General features: G+C 42.0%; 1 protein-coding gene across 1 annotated transcript in view; it reads left to right on the forward strand.

Moving 5' to 3' along the window:
* The window catches only part of KCNU1 (potassium calcium-activated channel subfamily U member 1), an 80,386-nt gene that overhangs the window by 10,375 nt on the left and 45,553 nt on the right, over positions 1 to 24,458 (forward strand). Inside the window, exons 7-15 of the mRNA XM_074981909.1 lie at positions 290 to 400; positions 4,869 to 4,974; positions 5,559 to 5,641; positions 7,820 to 7,889; positions 8,883 to 9,038; positions 12,714 to 12,826; positions 13,877 to 13,945; positions 15,788 to 15,874; positions 16,009 to 16,109. Of these exons, the coding sequence (XP_074838010.1) occupies positions 290 to 400; positions 4,869 to 4,974; positions 5,559 to 5,641; positions 7,820 to 7,889; positions 8,883 to 9,038; positions 12,714 to 12,826; positions 13,877 to 13,945; positions 15,788 to 15,874; positions 16,009 to 16,109 (896 nt within the window). The remainder of the gene's footprint in view (positions 1 to 289; positions 401 to 4,868; positions 4,975 to 5,558; positions 5,642 to 7,819; positions 7,890 to 8,882; positions 9,039 to 12,713; positions 12,827 to 13,876; positions 13,946 to 15,787; positions 15,875 to 16,008; positions 16,110 to 24,458) is intronic.

Consider the following 24,458-nt stretch of genomic DNA (forward strand, 5'->3'; position numbering starts at 1 on the left):
AATTAGTCCTTTTCTAAGTTGGTGTCTACATCATTTGAATACTTGTGAAGGGTTATATCTCTACCTTGTTTGCAAAACAACCCTTCTAACTTACAGGATTATAAACAGAAAGGCTTCCACGCAACTAGACTTCTAATTTTGTTGGCCATATTTACTGAGGACCACACCCCATCTAGAGCTCTGTAAGGCACACAGAGAGATCTAGTGGCTAATTAATTGTGACACACAATGTTTATAATAAGTAGTCTCCATGTCCCAAACGTGACAGTTTCTCATTATCTTTCTGTAGGTTCATTGTCGTCTGCGGGAATTTCACTGTGGAGAGTGTGACGGCTTTCTTAACAAACTTCCTGGCTGAGGACACAGGAGATGTTTGTACTGAGATTATCTTTTTGGGAGAGTGAGTATCCCCACGACACTTTTCCAATCATTTCCTAAACACAGTTGTGGTTATTTTGGGGGTGGGAGGGAGAGAGCTAGAGGTTACTTTTATTACTGGTGGCTTTTGATAAGAGAAGTCATATTATACACCTAAGTAACTAGAAATAGGAAAGAGCAGAAATACCTATGAGACCTTACCACCTTGGGAAGCTTGGTGAGCAAATATTCTCTGTGCTACATCTTTAATGAGAATAAATATGTTTTCTTTTTCAAGCTTCTTTTCTAGAATTTACGACTCACCCTAGCTGAGATTGTGACCGAAAGATCTCTTGGAGCTATCTAGAAAAGGTCATGGTTTAAATAAGGGTTACAAGGATCCCCTGGTTCTGGTATCTACTTCCTGCCAGAGAATATCATTTAATTTCTTTAGTGAAAGCCTGTGTCAGATGGGTCATCATAATCACTGAGATGTGTATGTGAAGTGTTATGTATGTAGAATAAAACTATGTTCTCTAGTTAGTTAAGGCACGTCACTGAAAGATGATCCCTAAACTATTGCCAGGTGGCAGGGCTGCGGGGAGAAACCTTTATAATCTTTCTCTGGTTGGTCATGTGCACATTAAGTATTGTAATTGACATCCATTTACAAACTGAGGAAAATGAGTGGGTATAGGGAGGTAATGGGATTTTGTCTCTGTAGTCAGCACTAATGGGACTGGCACTGAGGTAATGACATGCTGGCACTCCCATTTTGAGGGGGCTGTTGAAGAATTGGACAGGGTGTGGGAAAGAGCCAGTAAAATGATTAGAGGACTAGAGAAAATACTTGACAGTGAGAGACTTAAAGATCTCAATCTGTTTAGCTTATCAAAAAGAAAATAGAGGGTGATTTGATTAGTGTACGTATATTTTCACAGGGTGCTGCATAACAACTCTTCATAAGGATAACATAACTATCCTTATCTGTTCCTGCATCTATGCACATAATACTCCCCAAGTAGGTAAACTGCTGCACATCTTCCAGGTCATCCCTTTCCCGTATGACAGTGCTGTTGTTGGACTGGTTGATCCTCATTATCTTGGTCTTGCTCTTGTTAATCCTCAGTCCAGCCACTGAGGCAGTTTTGTCTAGTGTTGTGACCTTTTCTTCTATGCTTTCATGTTGGTGTGAAAGGAGGGTGACATCAGCAGCAAAACCAATATCCTCTAGCTGATTGAAAAGTGTCCACTGAATGCCTCGTGAACAAATAAGGATATCAGTGCCTGGATAGGGAAAGCAACAGCTGCATTCAAGACTTGCTGTCCCATATGCAGTTCACAGACAAGATCTATAAAGATGAAACTGCTGATCTTCAACACGAGTGTGAAGAGTGTGGTCTTGTATGGATGCAAGACCTGGCATACTAAATAGTCTTCAAGTCACAAGCTACAGACATTTATAAACAGATGCATGAGGTACATCCTGCACATCAAATGGCAATACTTCATCACAAATTAGGAGCTTTAGAACAGAGTAGGACAAGAACCACTTGCTGTTCAAATCAAGAGACGAAAGTGGGGATGGCTAGGCCACACTCGCAGAAAACCATCATCCAGCATAGTTTGTCAAGCTTTCACATGGAACCGGCAAGGAAACCCCAAAAGAGGAAGACCTCGGAAGACATGAAGAAGGTCTACTGAGATTGAAGCGCAACAACTAGGGTACTTCTAGAGCCAGATAAAAGTTTTGTCCCAAGACACACAGTGAAGTGGAGGAGACTTGTAGCTGATCTATGTTCCACACAGTGGCTGTGTCTACACGTGCCCCAAACTTCGAAATGGCCATGCAAATGGCCATTTCGAAGTTTACTAATGAAGCGCTGAAATGCATATTCAGCGCTTCATTAGCATGCGGGCGGCAGCGGCGCTTCGAAATTGACGAGCCTTGCCGCCGCGCGGCGCGGCCAGACGGGGCTCCTTTTCGAAAGGACGCCACCTTCTTCGAAGTCCCCTTATTCCCATGAGCTCACGGGAATAAGGGGACTTCGAAGTAGGTGGCGTGCTTTCGAAAAGGAGCCCCGTCTGGATGCGCCGCGCGGCGGCAAGGCTCGTCAATTTCGAAGCGCCGCTGCCGCCCGCATGCTAATGAAGCGCTGAATATGCATGTCAGCGCTTCATTAGTAAACTTCGAAATGGCCATTTGCATGGCCATTTCGAAGTTTGGGGCACGTGTAGACGTAGCCACAGAGTACAAGGATTAAGTAGTAGTATCTTCACAGGGAGAAACTATGGTCCTTAATACAGCAGGGGAAAAAATAAGAACCAGTGGATGGAATTTAGAACTAAACACTTCAAGTTAGAAATGAGGTGTAATTTTTTACAGTGAGAGTGATTAACCACTGGAACAAATGACTAAGGGAAGTGGTGGATTTTCATCCCTTGTTTTCAAATCAAGACTGGATGCCTTTCTTGGCATTAGTCAAACATAAATGATTGGGCTGAATACAGAGCTACTGGAGTGAAATTCTCTGGCTTCTGTTAAACAGCATGATCTAAATGATCCAGTCCCATAGCTTTGCAGGAATTTTTGTGTGGGAGAGATGCTTTTTTCTAAATGTGGACAACAGGTTTTTTGAAATATAACAGAGTTCAAAATATTTGTGCACTGAGTGGCTACGTCTACACGTGCAGCCAACATCGAAATAGGCTATTTCGATGAATAACGTCTACACGTCCTCCAGGGCCAGCAACATCGATGTTCAACTTCGACGTTGCTCAGCCCAACATCGAAATAGGCGCAGCAAGGGAACGTCTACACGTCAAAGTAGCACACATCGAAATAGGGATGCCAGGCACAGCTGCAGACAGGGTCACAGGGCAGACTCAACAGCAAGCCGCTCCCTTAAAGGGCCCCTCCCAGACACAGTTGCACTAAACAACACAAGATACACAGAGCTGACAACTGGTTGCAGACCCTGTGCCTGCAGCATAGAGCCCCAGCTGCCGCAGAAGGAGCCAGAAGCCCTGGGCTAAGGGCTGCTGCCCATGGTGACCATAGAGCCCCGCAGGGGCTGGAGAGAGAGCATCTCTCAACCCCCCAGCTGATGGCCGCCATGGAGGACCCAGCAATTTCGACGTTGCGGGACGCGGATCGTCTACACGGTCCCTACTTCGACATTGAACGTCGAAGTAGGGCGCTATTCCTATCTCCTCATGAGGTTAGCGACTTCGACGTCTCGCCGCCTAACATCGAAGTTAACTTCGAAATAGCGCCCGACGCGTGTAGACGCGACGGGCGCTATTTCGAAGTTGGTGCCGCTACTTCGAAGTAGCGTGCACGTGTAGACGCAGCCAGTGTGTATAAAAGAGGTTAATGAAAAATGTGAGTGGAAACAATGGTTTTTGTTATAACATACTAAAAATGTATACATTAATAAAAGTTTTGTAAAAATTGTCATCTGGCATCTTGCTATAATATCATAAGTGAAAAACAACATTTCCTCATCCCCTTCCCTTCTCCATTGCTAACAGCCAAGGGCATGCTGGGAAATGTAATTCCTTCTCCTCTCCAGGGCCAGCTGTCTAGGCAGTTAACCGGCCAGGGAACTACAGCTCCCAGGGTGCCTTGGGTTCCCTAATCATGCCCTGCAGGTTCCCCCTGTACAGCACAGCAGAGAGGAAGAAAGAGAAATTGGACTTGGGGGAGGGGTGCATACATAATGTGCCTGCATATAAGCCTGTGATCTCAGCTTCGAATCTAGCCTTAAAATCTATTATTCTGTGAAATGATGGTGGGTCGTATCTGTTCCATTTGGAGTAATACAGGTTGAACCTGTCTTGTCCAGCACCCTTGGGAGCTGACCTGTGCCGGAGGAGAACATTTGCAGGATGACAGGAGGTCAATATTTTCTAGCACATTACCAATACTTCTACTGTTTACTGGGCACTTAGAAGACATTTGGGAGTAAATTACAGCTAAATAACAGCACAGAACACTGACAGCCTGGACTGGTGGCTGTAAACAAACTGTACACTGTGGACTGGTGGCTGTAAACAAACTTTACAGGACCATGGGAAAGTTGGCTACACCCAGGATAATTGGTCATCCAGCTAACTAAAATAATGCTGGATTGCAGAGTTTACCAGACAACAGAGTTCCAGATTAGATAAATTCAACCTGTAGTAAATGGGAATGTATAAATGAGGAAAATAGACCCATGGTTCCACCTGAATGCAAAGTAAAGGATCAGGTACTTAGCCAGTCTCGCTTCTGCTTTGAATGCTTCTTTCAAAATCCTCTCTTTTCACTGCAATTTAAATTCTATGACTCTTAGGCTTTATAAAACCTACCTTGTGTGCTTAACTGACCTGCCAAGTCACTTTTAAGCAGATTTTAAAAACATCACATGAATGTGGACAATGTGTTTGGGAGAAAAGATCTACGACATTGTTACGAGGGGCTGATCAGCATTTTTCTTCTGTTTTGGATTTTTTTTTTTATCATGTAGAACTCTTCCCGGTCTGGAGCTGGAAACTGTATTCAAATACTATTCTGCCTATACCACTTTCCTCCATGGCTCTGTACTGAATCAGGAAGATCTCAAGAGAGTTGCGGTAAGACCCCTTTTTATCATCCACCATTTTCTTTCCATAAGTCACGTGTTTTTTTTTTTTCAAAATCCAGGCTCCAGTCATGAGCTGCCCAGCCAAATGGTCAAATTCTGCCACTAATCTCATTGATTGGAAACTTACGTCAAGCACACCCATATGTTTCAATGGAACAATTTGCAGAGTAAGGTCTGACACCAAGCGAACTAGAATAAGAGAATCTAAGGATAAATATTTGAGCCTAAAAGATTAAAATTTGTAAAGGTAGAAAATGAAAATAAATAATTGAGATGAATTTTGACTGTTTTTGGCTTGAAGAGAAGCATATAAGAAATCTAAGAAATGTAGCATTTTCTGAAAACTAAAAAGTCTCAGTGGGGTAGCCATGTTAGTTGCTAGCTCCACAAATAACAAGTAGTCCTGTAGCATCTTAGAGACTAACAAATGTATTAGGTCATGAGCTTTGGTGGGTAAAACCCACTTCTTCAGATGGAAACTGAAGACTTTTGACAATCTCAGCTTTGCACAAGGGATAATTGTATGGCATGTGGAATCAAATCCTAAGTTTGCTTTTCTCTCCTAAGAAACAGATGGGATCTGCAGATGCGTGTCTGATTCTAGCAGACATGTGCTCTTCGGATCCTTATGTGGAAGACACTTCCAATATCATAAGGTAGGTTGAGCTCTTCCAGTGTTGTATGTGTGATGGATGTTAACACCTGCAAATGCCATGAATGGGCACAGCCAAAGACAGGATGTCTTTGCCCTGCCATGTGCTTCTCTGCAAGCAGTACCCTAGTATCGCCTGATTGCTCTTTCATTTGAAAGTGTGTGACAGACCAAAAGGCTGGGCAGTTCTCTTTTCTCTCAATTCCTGAAGTAGATGTTTTTGATCTCTGCCCCTCATGAATGCTGTTACCGCTCTCAGGCAACCATGTCCTTAGGAAACAGTCATTCCACCTCAGAACAAGTACTTGCATGTGCAACTCTTATTAGGGTACATCTACACTGTGCTAGTCATCAATTCACTGACTGTTGATTTATCTTGTCTGCTTAGATGCAATAAATCAATTTCCAAGTGATCTCCCATCTATGCCAGTACTCCACCAAAACAAGAAGAGTAGCTGGTGTCAATGGGAGAGCAGCCCCTATCAACCTTACCACATAGAAGTCTCTACTGGCTTTAAGATGTTTCCATCATATACAAGAAAAACAATGAGGAGTCCTAGGGCACCTTACAGACTAACAGGTTTATTTGGGCATAAGGTTTCATGGGCAAAGACCCCTTTGTCAGTTGAAGTGGCCCACAAAAGCTTATGCCCAAAAATATCTCTTGGTTTGCAAGGTGCCTCAGGACTCCTTGTTGTTTCTGAGGAGTGAGTTAATATAGCTCCCTCTTTGAGACTTGTCATTATGTACGAGGTTTGCATTTTGTTCAATGGCTCTCACCACTTACACTATTAAAACTGATCCAATGCCATTGGGTAGGATTCTCCCATTCTTCTCTGATAGGATTACCAGGTGCCCTTTCATTAGGCACCGGCAGTCGCTGTGTTTCATTGGCGACTGGAGTGCGTCCCTCAGTACAGTTGGAATAGCAATTTGTTACATTTGTAAAACATCCTTTGGGGGATGTATATTATATACATCATACTTTTCTCTATGCCCGCCTTCTCCCACAGCACCAACCTGGGTTTGGATATATTCCACTGCAGAATGATAGAACTTTGTTTTCAAATAACTATTTTACATGCACACAAATCAGAAAGAACTCAACCCAAAGCTGTGAGCTCAATCCTTGAGAGGGCCATTTAGAGACTGGGGCAGATAGGTGTCAGGGATGGTGCTTAGCCCTGCCAAGAGAGAGAAGGGGACTGGACTTGATGATCTCCCAAGGTCCCTTCCAGTTCTAGGAGATTTGTATCTCCAATTATATATTTAAAATAATTTGCACAATACAAATTGCATAAATTATTTCAAGATACCTTATTTCAAACTTGGTGCTGTCCAAACAGTACTGAAGTCCAAAAATAAGGGCTTATTTCGACATTTCTGCTACCCCTTTCATGATGAGGGGTAGTGGAACTAGAATACCATGCTCAAAATAGCACTGCTATTTCAAGCACAGGGAGTAGCCACAGAGTTGCTATTTAAGGATACACTTTTATTGCAAAAGAGCAAACATAGTCTAAACATAGCCAAATTAACTATAATTTCAGGGCATTTCATTGGAGGGTGGCTCATGACTGACCCCACTAGTGATTCACCTGGAACAATGGGAGCCAAGTCTGGATTTTAAATGTTCCCAAAGTATGGAGAATGTCAATTGTGGGCTTAAGTTCAAGTCCTTCTCAGGATCATAGAGCTTAAGGCCAGAAGGGACCGCTAGCTCAACCAGTTTGATTTCCTCTGTATCACAAGCCACCAGCATTACCCAGCACCTCCATGCTAAACCCAGCAACCAAAAGGAGACCAAAGTATTACAACACAAAGGACATTTTAGGTATTTTACCTGCTATAAATGGATTGTGTCCAACTGCTTCCACCCCGAGGTCACCTTTGACTTATGTTCCCTCTAAACTGAGCACTTGGGCAGCTACCCTGGAGAGATTCACTTGCTGCCTAGCCGATTGGCACAGGACCTACAGCCAGTAGCATGTGTTCTATTGGTAGTGCTCATATGCATATGCCTCAGTGCATGTAACAAAATTAAAAACTTAGAGGGAAGACTGGATGTAACACCCCATATTCCTGACAGGTCTCCGGCCCCTCTCCCTGTGTTCACTGTGGTGAAACCTGAAAGCATTTCACCCAGACAGCACATTAACCAATAGGTATATTTTTCACACAGGGTGCTGTCTATCAAGAACCACTATCCACAGACAAGAATCATCATACAGATAATCCAGTCTCATAACAAGGTAGCCTGGTAGCTTTGTCAGTCTAATTTTATCCCTTTAGTGCTGATCTTCCTGCGTGAAAGCCTGGCGCCCACTGAAATCAATGACTAAGGTTTGATTGACTCCTATGTGAAGAGGATTTCATCCCAGAGGTCTTACTCCTTCCATTACTATCATATCAAATGGTTCTCTTAATGTTACTAAATGATAATTGAATTGGCTTCTCTTGGGCATACTGTGTGCCATTAAAGGGCATTATTCAGTTTTGTTTAAATTACCTTTAGTGTTTTCACTCTGCATTTTGTGCTGTTTCAATCAGAAGCTTTGCTCACCTGGCAGAGATCTATTTTTGTTTTCCAGTAAAACCTCAAGCAGATGTGGGGTATCAAATTAGAGAGAATTAATCTGACTGACCCTGGCAAGGTGCACAATCACTAGTTGGCTGAATTTCAGAATTATTGGAGCTAGGTAGAGTTCTCTGTAAGCTGAGTGCTTTGGTGGCCATCCAGGAGAGATATGAGGTGCAGTTAAGCTGATTAGCAGAGTACCCACAGCCAGCAGCATGTATTTGTACTGGTGGTACACACCCTTATGCCTTGGTGCACATAACAGAATTTATTCTGCCCATCGATAGAAAAAATAATTGAGGAAACACTGGAGCTAGGCCAATATTTTAAAAAATAGTGGGGATTTTTGATGCCTCAATGGCTTGGTGGCCAATGTGAGATCTCTTAAAGCTGCCTGATTTTTAGGAAGAGCTTAGCCTCTCTAAGGGTTCTTCAAGTAGGGCACCAACATTAATCAGAACTGAAAATCACTAGTCCCTTTTATAAAACCTGGGCTGAGAGCTGTTTACAAAACCAGTCATGAAAACTTTGAACAATTTTAAAACATTTCTTGTTTTGAAGTTTTCAAAACATTTTTTTTTCAAAATCAAAATCTGGACTCAGAAAATATTCTAGGTACCAGCCTGTCTTTATCCTCATGTACATTCATTATCTTATCCTGCAACAGGTGTATCTGTCAAATATCCCCAACTGGGACTGGAGGAGAGGCGACAGCATCATCTGTTTTGCTGAACTAAAGCTAGGCTTCATAGCACAGAGTTGCTTGGTTCCAGGCTCGTCCACACTCCTAAGGACCCTGTTCATTAGGAAAAAGAATACCAAGGTAAGCCCTTAATTTTTGCAAATAATAAGAATGGTCAATACAGAATCTATCTACCAAGCATGTGTCGTGCATTTTAGTGGAAGCAGTGCCGAGGTATTTTCAGACTCATCTTGAGCAAACTGGGACTTAAATTTGGTAGGGAGACTAGATTGCCAAACAGTCTCTTTTTTTAACATTTTAGGGTAACATCTTAGGTTTGCAGTGATGCTTTACACCATGATTACAGGTCCTGATTCTGCACTCAGGTCAGTGTAGTTTTGCTGACCTCAGAAGAATTACTCCTGATTTGAACTGACTGATGTAAATGAGAGGAGAGACCATCCCAGGATAGCTTTTCCCTGCTTTCTATTAGCTGTACCCTACTTCCCACACTTTAGGATTTCTCTGTGCTTATACATATCCTGTTTTTTGTTTTAGTCTTACAGAGTTAAGCTATGTCTACACAATGGGCTTCAGTGCTGTGGCTATTCCAGTGTCAAGCATTCTGCAGTGATGGAAAGGGTTTTTTTCCATCGCTGTAAATAATTCTCCTCTCCAAGGGAAGGTAGCTAGGTTGACAGGAGAATCCCACAGAGGGTGTGTGTGTGGGGTGGCGGGGGTGATGCAGCACCGCCAGGTTTTGCACTCGGCTTCCCTGCAGAGCTTCCAGCCTCCAGCCCCAGCACCCTCCAAGGGTCCCACTGTCCACCATCCACTCCACAGCCCCCTCTAGCTCTAACTAGGTTGCCAACTCTTTTGGACCAGATGGTGGAGGATGGCATTTGTGGCTATGGCATCTCATCCCCTGATCTAGGGGAGTTGGCCACCCTGTGCGTGGGACACTGACAGTCACACACAGATGGAGGAGAGGTTGCAGCTCAGCATCCCCACACTAAAAATAGTTGCAGTACCACTGGAGAATCCTTCCATGGATTTACTTGTATCTACACTGTGGGGTTAAGGTCAGCATAGTTATAATGCTCAATAATGAGAACTTTTCATCTCCAGGAGCACTGTACTTATGTCGGCCTAACTTTGAAATGTTTCCCAAGGCTTTGGGGTGGTCTACACATCCCTGCATTTTGTACTACAGGGGAATGAAAGCACTGTGCACCAAAGTGCTCTGGTTCACCTCCCCCAGATTGCATACAGTAGGTGTGAACTAAAGGACAAACAGGGCTACATTAATGTGAACTAGGAACTTTTTAGTTCCTACCCAGAGCATCCGAATGGGAGAGGTATGGTGCTGCACTTTGGTGCACACTCCAGTTCACACACTCCAGCCTGAACTGCTGAAGAATATAGATGTAGCCTTTTATTGAGCCTTTACAGAGGGACAGAACAAGGCCACTGAAGCACTTACACTCTCCAAATGGAATTTAATTGGGACTTAAGTGGTGCATAAGACTTAGGTACTGTCCTTCTGCAAAAGACTGAATACTAATTTACTCACACTTTCCTGAACTGTCCCTATTAAGGAAGAAATTAACAATCAAGACATTATCTTTTCAATAGACAAAACTGCTCTGCAATTCTTACAGCTAATACCAGAAGGTGTAATTGGAGGATAAAAAGAGATAACGATCAGACATTATTAAGATGTTTGGAGAAGCCCCATGTTTTCTTTTGCTGCAATGGATAAGTTTTTACTATCACCTAGTGGCCATTTGAGATGTCTTCCATAAGTGGCTTCTATGCTAATCTAATTTCCCTCTATTTTAGATTAGAACAGTGGCAAGACAATTATGCTGGCGTTTTTGATTTCTGACACTTTTCATTCTCAATTTTGCTTATTCAGATTAGAGAATGAAATGTGAAATAAAGATGGGTCTCATTCATATGCAAAAGTTCTGCCTAAAACTTGTTGGAAACGTTTTTGACTAAACATGTTTTCATCAAACTATGCTGTGTCATCAATGACAAAATATTTTCAGGAAATGTATTGATTTTTGATGGGAAGGTTTATGACGTGCAGGGTTCTCTGCTGACTAGAGGAAAAGAGATGCATTAGACACGTTCCATTTCACAAAACACTGAGAAAGGTTTGATTTTGGTTAAATTAGAAGGAACCAGTCCATGGTCAAATAGTAATTATGGCAATGGAATATATTTGCCTACGATATTAGTTTACTATTATTAATTGTTCAAGCTGGTTAGGAATTTTTTTTTACTACAAAATTTGTCACGTTTAGTTTCCAACCAAAATCTGATTTTGTTTCAGTAAAAAAAAAAGCTCCACAACAAACAAAAACGGATGGCTTTCTTTTTGTTCTGTGAAGGCCTGAAAATGTTTGACAATGGGCGTTTATTGCCAAAATTTCCATTTTTATCAAGAAAGCCATTTTTCATTTGAATAAAAACCACAAAATCTTGTTGAAAACTTTTCATCATCAACTTCATTAACTGTTTTTCGTGGGAGGTACTTCAACGCCATGGTGATGGTGGCAGTATAGAATCTAAAGATTTGTTTGCACTAGAACATTTTGCTATTTTAGTGATACTAGTATAGTTAAAGCCACCATGGCCCTATGATGAACACATTTATACTGGTTTAAGGAGCCTATAGTAGTATAGCTTATTCCAGCTGGGGAACTAAAATAAGCAATACTGATGCAAAGCAACTTTATACCAGTGTAATTGCCCTTACATGATGGCTTTTACCAGTATGACTATGTCAGCAAAAATTGTCACCCTTACTGACATATGAAAGGCCATAAGGGAAGACCAGACCTACAGTAATGAGGTAAACTGACTCAGACTATGTCTATGCTTGCAGAATTTTTGCATTCAGTTTCAGTAGTGATGGGGAGCGGATGAAAGAGAAGCCCTGGTTTGTGTACTCACTCTTCCACAGGTGGCAGAGTGCATTTACATTTGCAGCACTTCCTTTGCCCATCAGAATCATGCCTTGATGATAGCTGTCCAACAATGAGCTCTCTACATTTTGATGATAGATCTTGTAGGGAGGGAGTGAGTTATGGTGTCACTGTATAGCCTCCTCTCCCCAGACACCAGTCAGCTCCAGTAGCTCAGCATTGCTCCAAGCAGGGGATCATTTGCACCATAGAGCAGCCATTGTCATATAACCAGGTGTTGTCAGCTCTTTCCAAGCAAACGGGGAAGGGGTGGATGTCTGTTTACCTGGCATCAGAGCTGCTTGCCAGAGTGGTCACATAGGTACTATGGATCCTCCAGAAGCTAAAATCTACATAAACAGCAAGAACATGTCTTCACTTGCACATTGTCGCAAAATCATCACCGGTAAGAGCCGTACACTTCTTGTGAGGGTGGTTCTCTTTTTGCAATGAAACTTCTCAGTGTCACAAGAAAAAGTCACTGGCATATGCAGAAGTTCCCATGTTTTTGTGCAGAAAAGGGATGATGTGCACTTTAAATGACAAGTGTAGGCATACCCTAATAGTTATTGCAAAGTAAAGGAAATTTTGCTCAAAATTATTTGGCTCTGGGACTTCTTTGTATTTTACATCACTCTGTGACTTTCTCCATTTTTAGTGTTGATAAACAACCAGCCGCAATGAACATATACGTGTGAAGTGTATGATTTATGAATTAATTTGGCCCATTATTCTAAGGGGTATTCATGTGGCTGCCATCTCAGGGTTGCAGCAGCCTGCAGGCCAATATTACAGTGCCTCTTTCACAAAACAACCTTTGCTCCATGGTTATTTGTTTTAGGTGAGGAGAAAAATCCTACGGCACGGGAATGCTTTTGAAAGCAATGACTATCGAGTGATGACTTATTGGCTCTCCAATGATTTTGTGGACATGACTTTTCCAGATGTTTGCCGGTAGGTAGAACAGAGCTCAGTGTTAACCTCATCCTTCCCACTTAGGGTTTGTCTACACATGCAAGTTAATACAGAACAAGGTAGGGCAAGGGTCAGCAACCAAAGCAGAAGAGCCAATTTTTCAAATTTGACTAAAAGCTCTATAATTCAAGAGATGCAATGCATCACATGCAATGCGTGTGAATATGAGATGGTCCTTAAAAAAGAACATCAAACCATACTTTTTGTAACCCCTGTTTTAAGAACAGCACATGCAGTGATTTATAATGTGACACATGTTTACTGCTGGCTGTTCACAAATTTTTTACATATTCTATTTCCTCACACTTTACATGTGTGTGTTGACACCATTGTCTTCCAGACTTTCACTCCTGAACACATTTTAATGATGGCAACTTTATGACATGTTTAATTTCAGTTTTCTTTATTCAAATGTGTGTTGGCCTTCACAGCAGGAAGACTACAAGCTTCCTTTCCCTTTTCAAAATCAAGATTTTATTAGCAATACAGTCAAAGGACAGAAACAGGATCATATCCCACAATGCACTGCACATGTTAAAGTGGGAGTCAACTAACATTTCAAGATCATATATTGTTTGGTATTTAGATATGAGTTGTTCATTGTTAGGCTTTTAGACATTCACCTTTTATCAAAAATAATCAGGAGGGTATGTTTTTTTAACTTTGGAATTATAGTGTTCAGAGCCACAAAGAAGTCCTTAAAGAGCCACATGTGGCTCTGAAGTCACAGGTTTCAGACCCCTGAGGTACAGTGTGAATTAAAAGTGAATTAACTATTCCTGATTAACTTCATGTATTGGAAGCTCTTATTCCCAAACAGAAATGTCAGCCATAGAGTTAATCAGGAATAGCTATTCTGGAATAATTCCTTGTGTAAATAAGCTATTAGGGCCTCAATTTAATTTTCGCTTATTTCACTTCCAAAGTGAATTACCTTAAACTGAAGTACGGTCACTTTAAATCTGAATAAAGGGGCCTACACAGGGGCTTACTGCAGTTTAACACTTCAGGCCTGTTTCCTCTCCCTAGGTTGTGCTTTGTGAAGCTGGACCTTGTGTTGCTCGCCATCGAATTCAGATCTGGCATTCATGGAAACAGGTGACTAATGAAGCTGCTGATCCATATCCTGATGTAGTAGTTATTCCCACACCATGTGGTATGAAATTTGCCCCAGGCAGAAAGTTAGCCCAAGGTCTTTGCACAACATATGCCCAGCTTCACCCATATTTTGAAAATATGTGAAATAGCGTAAGAGAAAACTTTGGGCTGACCAAATGCAAAGGATGAATTTCACCCTGCATGATTAGTTTCCTCCATTCCCACTTCACCTCCAGGCAGTAAAAAGCTCAGACCTACAGGGATTGTTCAGGGTTAAAAACAGCCAACTATATGTTCTTCCTCAGACTAGAGTTTGCATTCTGAGTCACAAGGAGGGGGTTGGGGCTGAGAACCTGTGCTCTTGCCTAAGAGGGAACTTTTCTGTTGCGATCTTTAGAGACAAAATATGAGCCCCAGGCTATGGACCCAGACTCTGAGATGTGCTGCCACGTTTGTTGTTTGCAGTGTAGAGGTAGTCTTACATCTCATGGAAGCTGTGTAGCAAGACCTGAATGAGAAATACATGAAATGAGCCAGAGACGACAAAGGGGGGAAACTCTTTGAGGCAGGGATCATCTTTTTGTTCTGTATTTGTGCAGAACTGACCACAATGCGGATCTTGGTCCATACACGAGTCTTATAGGTGCTGCAATATGAAAATAATAAAAATTAATGAAAAATTCTGCCTTAGTTGTTTTCTTCAATAGTAACTGAGCAACTACAGAGGAGGAGGAGTTGAGGAGAAGTATTTTCCTTTCTTGGTGGGAAGTGAAAAGATAAATCCTTATGTGGCTAATTCGTGCTCTAGTAGTACTGCCAAGACCCATTAAAACCAGGTTGAAATCAGTAGGCTGTTAGTATGTCACTGGAACATCTAGCAGTTGAGGAGCTCTGCCTAACAGTATCTGATAAATTTAGTAACACTGCAGGGGGATTCTGCCTAGATGTGTCTAGTACTTACAGCGGCAGAGCAACTACATGCTGCCTGAATGTTCCTGGGATGTTCAGGTGTCTTTTTCCTGGAAGCAATTGTATTTTAGCAGAACAGCAGGTGCATGGAATCTACCCATCCCTAATACACTGAGCAGCACATCAGGTGTGCTTTAATGGTAGGTATTTGGCAAGACAGTGAGTGCACCTGGATATATCTGGAATATTCAAAACATGCTGCTAGCCTATGAATTTATCCATTCCATTAAAATAAATGTTTTAAATCAGTTTTGGGAATGAGGGGAGTCAGTTTTCTATGAACTTAATATAAGAAATATTTTTAAAGAGCCTAACTTTATTATTTTACGTTAATTATATGAAGGTCGGTCTTGTTAAGATACTAAATTAAGACTCAGTAGATTAGGGTTTGAGTTATGGCTCTTCCACACACTCCCCATGCATCCACAAGCAAGTCAATCACTCTCTGCCTCCCTTTCCCATCTGTAAAGTAGGGCAAGTAACACATCCCTTAATGACAGGCATGTTGTCAAACTCGAATGTGACCGTGATAGTGGACCAGTATATAATGCCCTGTAAACTGTAAAGGCAATGAAGGACCATTAAGATCACCAACTCTGATATCTTACAAAACACAAGACAAAGAATCTCATCCAATACATTCATATGGTTGGAACAATATACTAAGCATCATGATACAGTCTCTATCATGGAGCATTGTTAAATTAAGATTAAATGTTTTTCTGGAAATTCACCTCTACGAATTATTTTGGCATGTATGATGGCCTGTGTGATATAGGAACTCAGATTAGATCATCACAATGATTCCTCTTGGTCTTGGAATCTGTAACTGGTCATTTGACTTTTGTTTGTTTCCATATTGTTTTACAACAGCATCCTGGTCAACCCATCCGCCCAGATCAAGCTCCATCGAAACACAATGGGCTTTTTTATTGCCAGATCCAAGGTGGAAGTCAAAAGGTAACTTTCTGTACTATCCTACAGCAAAAAGTTCTAGACAAGTAGAGCTTTCAACAGTTAACAAAGGCATTTAGACTTATTCCTCCACTCCACTAAATCTAATCCATTTCTCCCCATTTGCTTTTGTTGTCTAGGGCTCATTTTTACTGTAAAGTCTGCCATAGTGATATTTATAATCCGGAGCTGATTAAAAAATGTCACTGTAGAAACAAGTTTCGGACAAGATCCATTTCAGGTAATGTTTTGTTCACACTAGGTTTCAATTAAAATAAAGAAGAGGATGGTTCAATAATGTAAGAATCAGGTATGAATTATGTACGTACTTCCTATTTCCGCTGCCTGTGAAAACCATTTTGAACATAACCCTTTATGCTTCATCAGGATTGAAACTGAATTGCATATAATGTATTAAGTGTAAATCTTTTAGGTAAGTTCTCCGAACACCTTTAGATCCCATCTACTCTGACTGGACATTAAAAGTTTTTGTTGCATTTTTATATGGGGTGCGCCTCCTTGGCCAACATTTCCCCAACCCCTCATGGTCATGCTGCTCTTAACTCCAGAACTGGAGTCAGGAGCAACTGCATCTTAGTGGCACTGTGCACATATAGTTTGTGATGAGCTTTGATGTGAAAGGTGCTACAGGAGGAACCCAGAAGTCCTTGCTCAGTTTGTAGTCAATGAGAAGTGCCCTAATAAATGTTGAGTATGACAATGAGTAAGCTTCTCCTGAAATGGCCCCATATAAGATATTATCCTCACCATAATACTAGGAAATAAAAATTAAGGCAGAAAAGATGTATTTGAGGTTGAAGAAGGGTGTATTGTAAGATTTAAGGAGCTTATGCTAAACATTTGGGTAAGTGTGGACTGGAGGGGAAAATTTCTGTTCATTCCAATCCCGTCCCAAATTCCCTCAGTCTGGAAATGGGATCTACAGCTTTTTAGTACTAAGTTGCTTGTTGAAATCTGCCCTAGATAGTGAGTGCTAGGTCTTTCAGTCCGTTTGGTTCTTCACTAGTGTATGTGAATATTTTGATGGATCTCCTTAGTAGATGTATGTCCATGCCGAAATGTAGGTTACTTGGTTCAAAATTAACAGCCTTCTTCCTTCACAGATTCATTGAGTTCAAGGTATCATCTAATCTGACCTTCTGTGTATAACAGGACATTCAAATTCACCCACTTCATGCTGTACTTAGAAACTTGTGGCTGACTAGAGCACAAATTGTGTGATATCAGTAAGGCTATGAAAGTGTGGCACCCCCTGCATTCCCAAAAATTATTCCATAAACACTGGCTGAAATTTTCAAAAGCATTCTCATGGAAGAGTTCTGTCTAAATCCCCTACTTTTAGTGAACAATGTGCATGTAAATCACCGAGGATCCGTCTACACTAGGAATTAATTTTGAAGTTAACTTCGAAGGTAGGCACTACATTGAAGTAGCCAGTGCAGAGTCTACACACATTTTCCCTTACTTCAAAGTTAACTTTGAAGGGAGCCCAACTTCAAAGTCCTTACTCCATTCCTGGGAATGGAGTAGTGCCCTACTTCGAAGTTTAGCCCTAGACTGGTTTGAAATTCTTAGCCACTGTGTCAGTGCCCTGGATAATTTGGACTTTTGCCATACAGTGCTATCAGTCATCAGCACCCAGCAAATTCATACACACAAGATACATATTTTAAATTACATCTTCTTTCAGCAGTAGATGGCAGCCAAGCCCCATTATTAAATATCCAACTGAAGTGCCCAGGGTTGGGATAAAGGGAAAACTCATTCATAGAGAGAGCTTGACAAAACAGGCCATGTGAACAAAACCAAACATGCTGACACCGGGAGGAGTCCATGAAGGAACGTCATTCACAGAGAGGAATTGTAGCCCATTTTTCAGTTCCACATATTTATTAAAATAGATGTAACTAAGATCCCTGAAAGCCAGATGCCTCACAGAACAGAGGCTTCTGTATAATATAAAGATATTTCAGCACAAGTCATCAAGAGACAGATGGACAGCCACTGTAAGAGCTCTCATACCTTATGGCTTTTCCTTTTCTTCCCTGTAAAAGTTAGATGGCTGGATTAAATGATAAGGTGGTATTTTAATATAAGTCTTCATAAGAAAAAAGATTCCTAGTTCTGCACCACATACACTACTGGGAAACAGTTGCCTCAGAGGAACTAGAAGTGTTGCCAGATATAAGAACTTGCCATCAGTTCCCCCTAGATTTTGGATGTGTCACAGCAAAACTCTGCATAAAACTAAATGTTTTAGTCAGTGACAATAGAAGCAATGTAGCTTAATCAGTACATAGCGTTCTGGCTCTCTGCAGTTCCACTGTCAGCTGAAGTGAGTTAAGGAATCATGAGCCAGATCCACAGCTGGTGTAAATAGGATGAATATTCAATATGGACAAATGCGAAGTACTCCACTTAGGCTACATCTTTACTACAGTGGAAGACTGACCTGCTCAGGGTCAATGTTCTGGGGTTTAATTTCATGCAAATGCAAAATGATGCTCTCCAGGGTCAAAGTAGATCCCTGTCCACCTCAAGAAAGGCGAGGAATAAGGACAGTCAAAGGGAGAATAACCCTCCCCGTATAAACAGACATGGAAGTCAACCGCAGATCCATCAATTTTTTAGCTACACAATTGCAGTAGCTAAAATTGGGTACCCGCAGTTGACTTCTATGTCTAGTGTAGACATAGCCTCAGAAAGACCAATCAGTTACACACATGCAAAATGGGAAATGACAGTATAAGAAGGAGTGCTGTGGAAAGGGATTTGGGGGTCAGAGTGGAACACAAGCAAATGTGAGTCAACAGTGTGAATATTTTTTAAAGCAAACATTATTCTGGGGTTTAACAGGAGTATTGTACATAAGATGTAATTTTTCTACTCCACACTGATTATGCCTCAAGTGGAGCACTGTGTCCAGTTCTGAGTGCCACATTTCAAGAAAGAGGTGGACAAATTGGAGAAGATCCAGAGAAGAGCAATAAAAATGATTAAAGGTCTAGAAAACATGACCTGTGAGTGAAGCTTGAAAGAATTGTATTTGTTTAAGTGTGAAAGGGGACATTATAACCAGTTAAAAGTACGTAAAAGGTTGTTAAAAGGAGGAGGGAGACAAATTATTCTCCTTAACTCCTGATAAAGAAGAAATAATGGGCTTGAACTTCAGCAAGGGAAGCTTAGGTTGGACATTAGGAAAACATTTCTAACTGTCAGGGTGGTTAAGCTCTAGAACAAATTGCCCAGAGAGATGTGGAATCTCCATCATTGGAGATTTTTTAAGAGCAGGTTAAACAAACATCTGTCAATGATAGTCTAGATTGTGCTTGGTTCTCCCATGAGTGAAGGGCTTTTCCTGCTCTACCCCCAAAATGCCTAAGTTTTGCCAATGGCTATTAGTAATAAAAGACGACCTTCTGCCATCTGGGGTGGCTATGGTATTTTTAAGAAGGGAGATATCTTGAAGTCACTAGGCACAATTATCCTCTCTATCCAGAGACCATGGACATCTCAAGTGGTTGTGAGGCCTGTTCTATGCTATAAACTTTTACTAGAATAGGTATGTTGGCATAGCTGGACTGTCGGGAGGGTGGGGGAAGAGGAAATTTCATAGCAACTAACATAGCTGTGCTGGCGCAAATGCTATTATAGATACTTTTATGTTGACAAAATAATCCCTTCTCCTATCCCTTCTCATTCCATTCATAGAATTATTTTAAGCTGTCTCAGCAGATGAATTCTTTTGTGGGTATAAGCTGTGTATCCTCTGGGACATGTGCTGAATATAGGTCTACAGGTATATCTATGCTGGCAATCCCTCCTATGTGTAGACAAGGCCTGAGCAAATGTTCCTGCCCCATCTTCCTTCACTCTGACTTGCTGTCAGAGGGGAATTCTGCCTCTGGCTCCTTCACTTTTTGTCCTCTCTGCTGATATCTGCAGCAAGGGAGGCATCCAGTGCCAACAGGGAAATGGATGGATGAAAGAAATATTACTGTCCCCATTTCTCAGTGGGGTTTTAAGGCTGCAAGGAGACGTAGATCCAATAAAGACATTTTCAAACATTCCTGGAGCTTTCTGCAGGCAAATGTATTAGCATTGCAACAATTATCTCATTATAGTCAAATCTACAGCTATACTTATACGGGCTGATCCTCTCTAATCTGGCACACTCTTATCCAGCAATAAGTTTAGTTACCTGGATGACCACTGATCATGGGTGTGTCCAATTTTCCTGCAGTCCCATAAAGTTTGTTTCCAGCCACCATTCCTGGCTTGCAGTTTTCTGTGCTGTTATTTAGCTCTACTTTATCTCTAAATGGCTATATCTACACTAGCCAAAAACTTTGAAATGGCCATGCAAATGGCCATTTCGAAGTTTACTAATGAAGCGCTGAAATACATATTCAGCGCCTCATTAGCATGAGGGTGGCCATGGCACTTCAAAATTACCGTGGCTCGCCGCCATGTGGCTTGTCCAGATGGGGCTCCTTTTCAAAAGGACCCCGGCTACTTTGAAGTCCCCTTATTCCTATGAGCAGATAGAAATAAGGGGACTTTGAAGTAGCCAGGGCCCTTTTGAAAAGGAGCCCCATCTGGATGAGCCGCGTGGCAGCAAACCATCTCAATTTTGAAGTGCCGCGGCCGCCCGCATGCTAATGAGGCACTGAATATGTATTTCAGCGCTCCATTAGTAAACTTCGAAATGGCCATTTCGAAGTTTTTGGCTAGTGTGGAGACGGCCAATGTCTTCTAAGAACCCAGTAAGCAGTGGAAGTGTTGGTAATGCTGCTAGACAATATTGACCTCTGAAGGTCTGGCAAATTCTCTCATCTGGTTCAGGTCAGGTCCTGAGGATGGTGGACAAGAGTGGATCAACCTATATTTGTATAATTATACCATTTCTACTTGTAGATAATCCCCAATTAATATAAGCCACTTGGACTTGAGCTCATGAGCCAGTTAGGACCAGATTATTTTTTAAGGCATTTTGTCTCCTACAGATGTGGATCTGCACTTCATGGGACCTTCAAAAATCCTCATTATCTAATGGTGGCCCTTATACATTTTTGAAACCCCCAGCTCAGACTCAGATAGTAGAATTCTGCCTAGCACTTCTGATGTCAATGGCCCTTATTTAGATCAGCTGAGACTCTGGCCTTATTCATATGACACAAGAGCTGCGTCTACACGTGCACGCTACTTCGAAGTAGCGGCACCAACTTCGAAATAGCACCCGTCGCGTCTACACGCGTCGGGCGCTATTTCGAAATTAACTTCGACGTTAGGCGGCGAGACGTCGAAGTCGCTAACCTCATGAGGAGATAGGAATAGCGCCCTACTTCGAAGTAGGGACCGTGTAGACGATCCGCGTCCCGCAACGTCGAAATTGCTGGGTCCTCCATGGCGGCCATCAGCTGGGGGGTTGAGAGATGCTCTCTCTCCAGCCCCTGCGGGGCTCTATGGTCACCGTGGGCAGCAGCCCTTAGCCCAGGGCTTCTGGCTGCTTCTGCGGCAGCTGGGGATCTATGCTGCAGGCACAGGGTCTGCAACCAGTTGTCAGATCTGTGTATCTTGTGTTGTTTAGTGCAACTGTGTCTGGGAGGGGCCCTTTAAGGGAGCGGCTGGCTGTTGAGTCCGCCCTGTGACCCTGTCTGCAGCTGTGCCTGGCATCCCTATTTCGATGTGTGCTGCTTTGACGTGTAGACGTTCCCTCGCTGCGCCTATTTCGATGTTGGGCTGAGCAACTTCGAAGTTGAACATCGACGTTGCCGGCCCTGGAGGACGTGTAGACGTTATTCCGTTGGCTGCACGTGTAGACGTAGCCAAGGAGTCTGTGGCAAAGCCAGCTTTTGAATCCAAATCTCCTGAGTTACTGTTAAAGGCCTTAACCTGAAGATCATCATTCCTCAAACTCAGTGGTTTCTCAGCTGCCTGTTTGTCCTGAAGCTGCTTAGGTTGTTTGTACATTTATATACGATCTCTGTCTTGGCTTGCCATGCCTTTTATGAAGTCTGATCTCCTGCAAAGATTGACAGCTGCACGCTTTCTCCTCAGAGAGCTGTTTCTTTCCCACCCACCTCTGGAAAACAATTCCCTGTTAGAGAAACATCCCTCACTTGGATAAACCAAGTGAGGGCACTGTAAGTAAGTAGAAGCTGGTTGTATGGCAGGTAGAAAGAACTATTTTATTATCAGAAGTAAACATACCTTCTTGTAACACACCTGTGTGGCACTATTACGGCTTATTAAAGTTGACGAAATGTTCAAGGCAACAAGCTTTCCTCTTTCTGCCAGGCCTATGTCTCAACTCATGAGATCTTTCAGCTGCATTAGAACAGAACAGTTACAACATCAGAAGGAAAGCAAGGGTGTGTGATAGGTTTCTGCTGTCAGACTGCAATGAGGAAATACATAGGTCTGAACTTTCCAGTTCAAGTTCCACCCTCATGCACATATTGGGCATGTAACACAGAAATCTTTGCTGAGCCTCCTGTCAGGTCCTGACTCTGACAGGAATGTCAAGTGGAAAGGCAGGTGGCAAGATGGACAAGAAGACGGTGAAGCTTAGAAACAGTAGGCCAAATCCTGGGATTGTGTATAATCATTACTCAGCAAAAATGGCCTCAGGATTTGGCCCAAAGAGGCTTAGGTAGAATTTCAGTTTACTCAGGTAAACAATATTCCAGTGGTTAGGCTGCAAGTATGCAACCTGGGAGGTCATTTTCTTGATCGGGGCTGACTGTCTGTGTGACTTGATCTCTCTGTGCCTCTCTTCTCCATCTGTAAAATGGATGAAATCTCACTGCCTCTTTCATAGGGTGCTGTGAGGATTAAAATGTTCAAGATTATGAGTTGTTTGGATCAGTAATACATCAGTAATTGTGTTCCTGTAAGTAACTAAGGCAGATTCACTTTTCCCTCCATGACTTGAATTTCTAATCAGTTAGAAGAGATTGTCCAGAGCACTTTCTCTAACCCAAGCACAAAAAAAAACAAATATCCCTGACTCTTCTCCCACAAAATTCAATCAAACACCAAGGCATAACAGGCTGTACAAATGTCTGTTTATATCGTAGGACCTAAGGGCTTGTCTATATGAGGACATTAAAGATATGCCTACACAGAGATTATACTAGTTTAACTTGCATTTTTTTCTGTTGGTGCAGGACTCCCAGAAGAAATAAGATGTGTTGACAGATATCCTCTTTCATAGAGATAGTTATGTTTACACTGGGGATTATGTTGGTAAAGTTATGTAAGCCAGAGGTGTGTTTTTTCACACCCTAGTCAACATATCTATGCAGGTATAACTTTTTAGCGTGGCCCAGGTCTCAAGAAGGTTGATCCAAATTAGATTTTAAAAGGGATTAGTTGACATGCGTTAACTCTATGTGGAGAGTCTTATGCAGAATTTTAAAATGACCTTAACTTGCTTTACTTTATTTCACTTTGGAAGTGAATCAGACTAAACTGATCAGGTTGTGCCTAAATAGCTCCCTAGTATGGACTGTGAAGATGTGAATGGCAGAGTGCATTGGGGAGCTGTGCTCTAATTGCCTCACATGGCAACTGATGCAAATTTAAAGGTACCTACTTTGTGTTAACTTAGGCTTGGGCTACACTAAACAGGTAAGTCAATTGAAGATACACAGTTCTAGCTATGGCAATTGCTTAGCTAGAATTGACTCATCTGCAATTGACTCACCTGGCCATACTCACTAAGGATGGTTGGTGAGAGAACTCTCCTGTTGCCCTCCCTTATTCCTCACGGTAGTGAAGAGTACAGGGGTTGACTGCCGACCCCTGAAAGGTCAATTTTGTGCATCTCTACCAAGTGTGCAAAACGGAACATTGGAAGATGGACCCTCAGTGGGTTGGTTTTCGGGGTAATGTAGACATGTCCATAGTCTTACTTTAAACCATACTATACCATGTCAGTATAGTATGCTCCATGATAGCCATAGTGAATACTAATGCTATATGGCTCATAGCATATAGCTATGACTTAGTGTAGTCCTTTTTTCAAACAGGACTTTGTTACCACAATCTTTTAGGTACATTTTAGTTCATACCATCAGCATCCACTTGAACCAGGTAGCTACAACAATTTTTTGGGTTGTTCTGCAATTCACACTCATACAGTTCACACTGAGTTATGGTATGGCCATTCACTGACTTAAGGCCCATTTAACTCTTAACAAATCATGTCCACACCAGGTTTAATTAATCCAATTTAAATTCACATCTTTGTTCATTTGGATTAATTTTCCAGAGTGTCCATATGCAGCCATGTGCTTAGGAGCATGGTAAAGGTACAGAATCACAAGATCATAGAATCATAGAACACTAGAACTAGAAGGGACCTCGAGAAGTCATCAAGTCCAGTCCCCTACCCTTGCTGCAGGACCAAGTAGCATCTAGTCTCTCATCTACACCATCCCTGATAGATGTCTATTTAACCTGCTCTTAAGTATCTCCAGTGACAGAGATTCCATAACCTCCTGAGGCAATTTATTTCAGTGTTTAATCAACCTAACAATTAGAATGTTTTTCCTAATATCCA

This window comes from Carettochelys insculpta, chromosome 31, assembly GCF_033958435.1.
Source record: "Carettochelys insculpta isolate YL-2023 chromosome 31, ASM3395843v1, whole genome shotgun sequence".
NCBI classification, from domain to species: Eukaryota; Metazoa; Chordata; order Testudines; family Carettochelyidae; genus Carettochelys; species Carettochelys insculpta.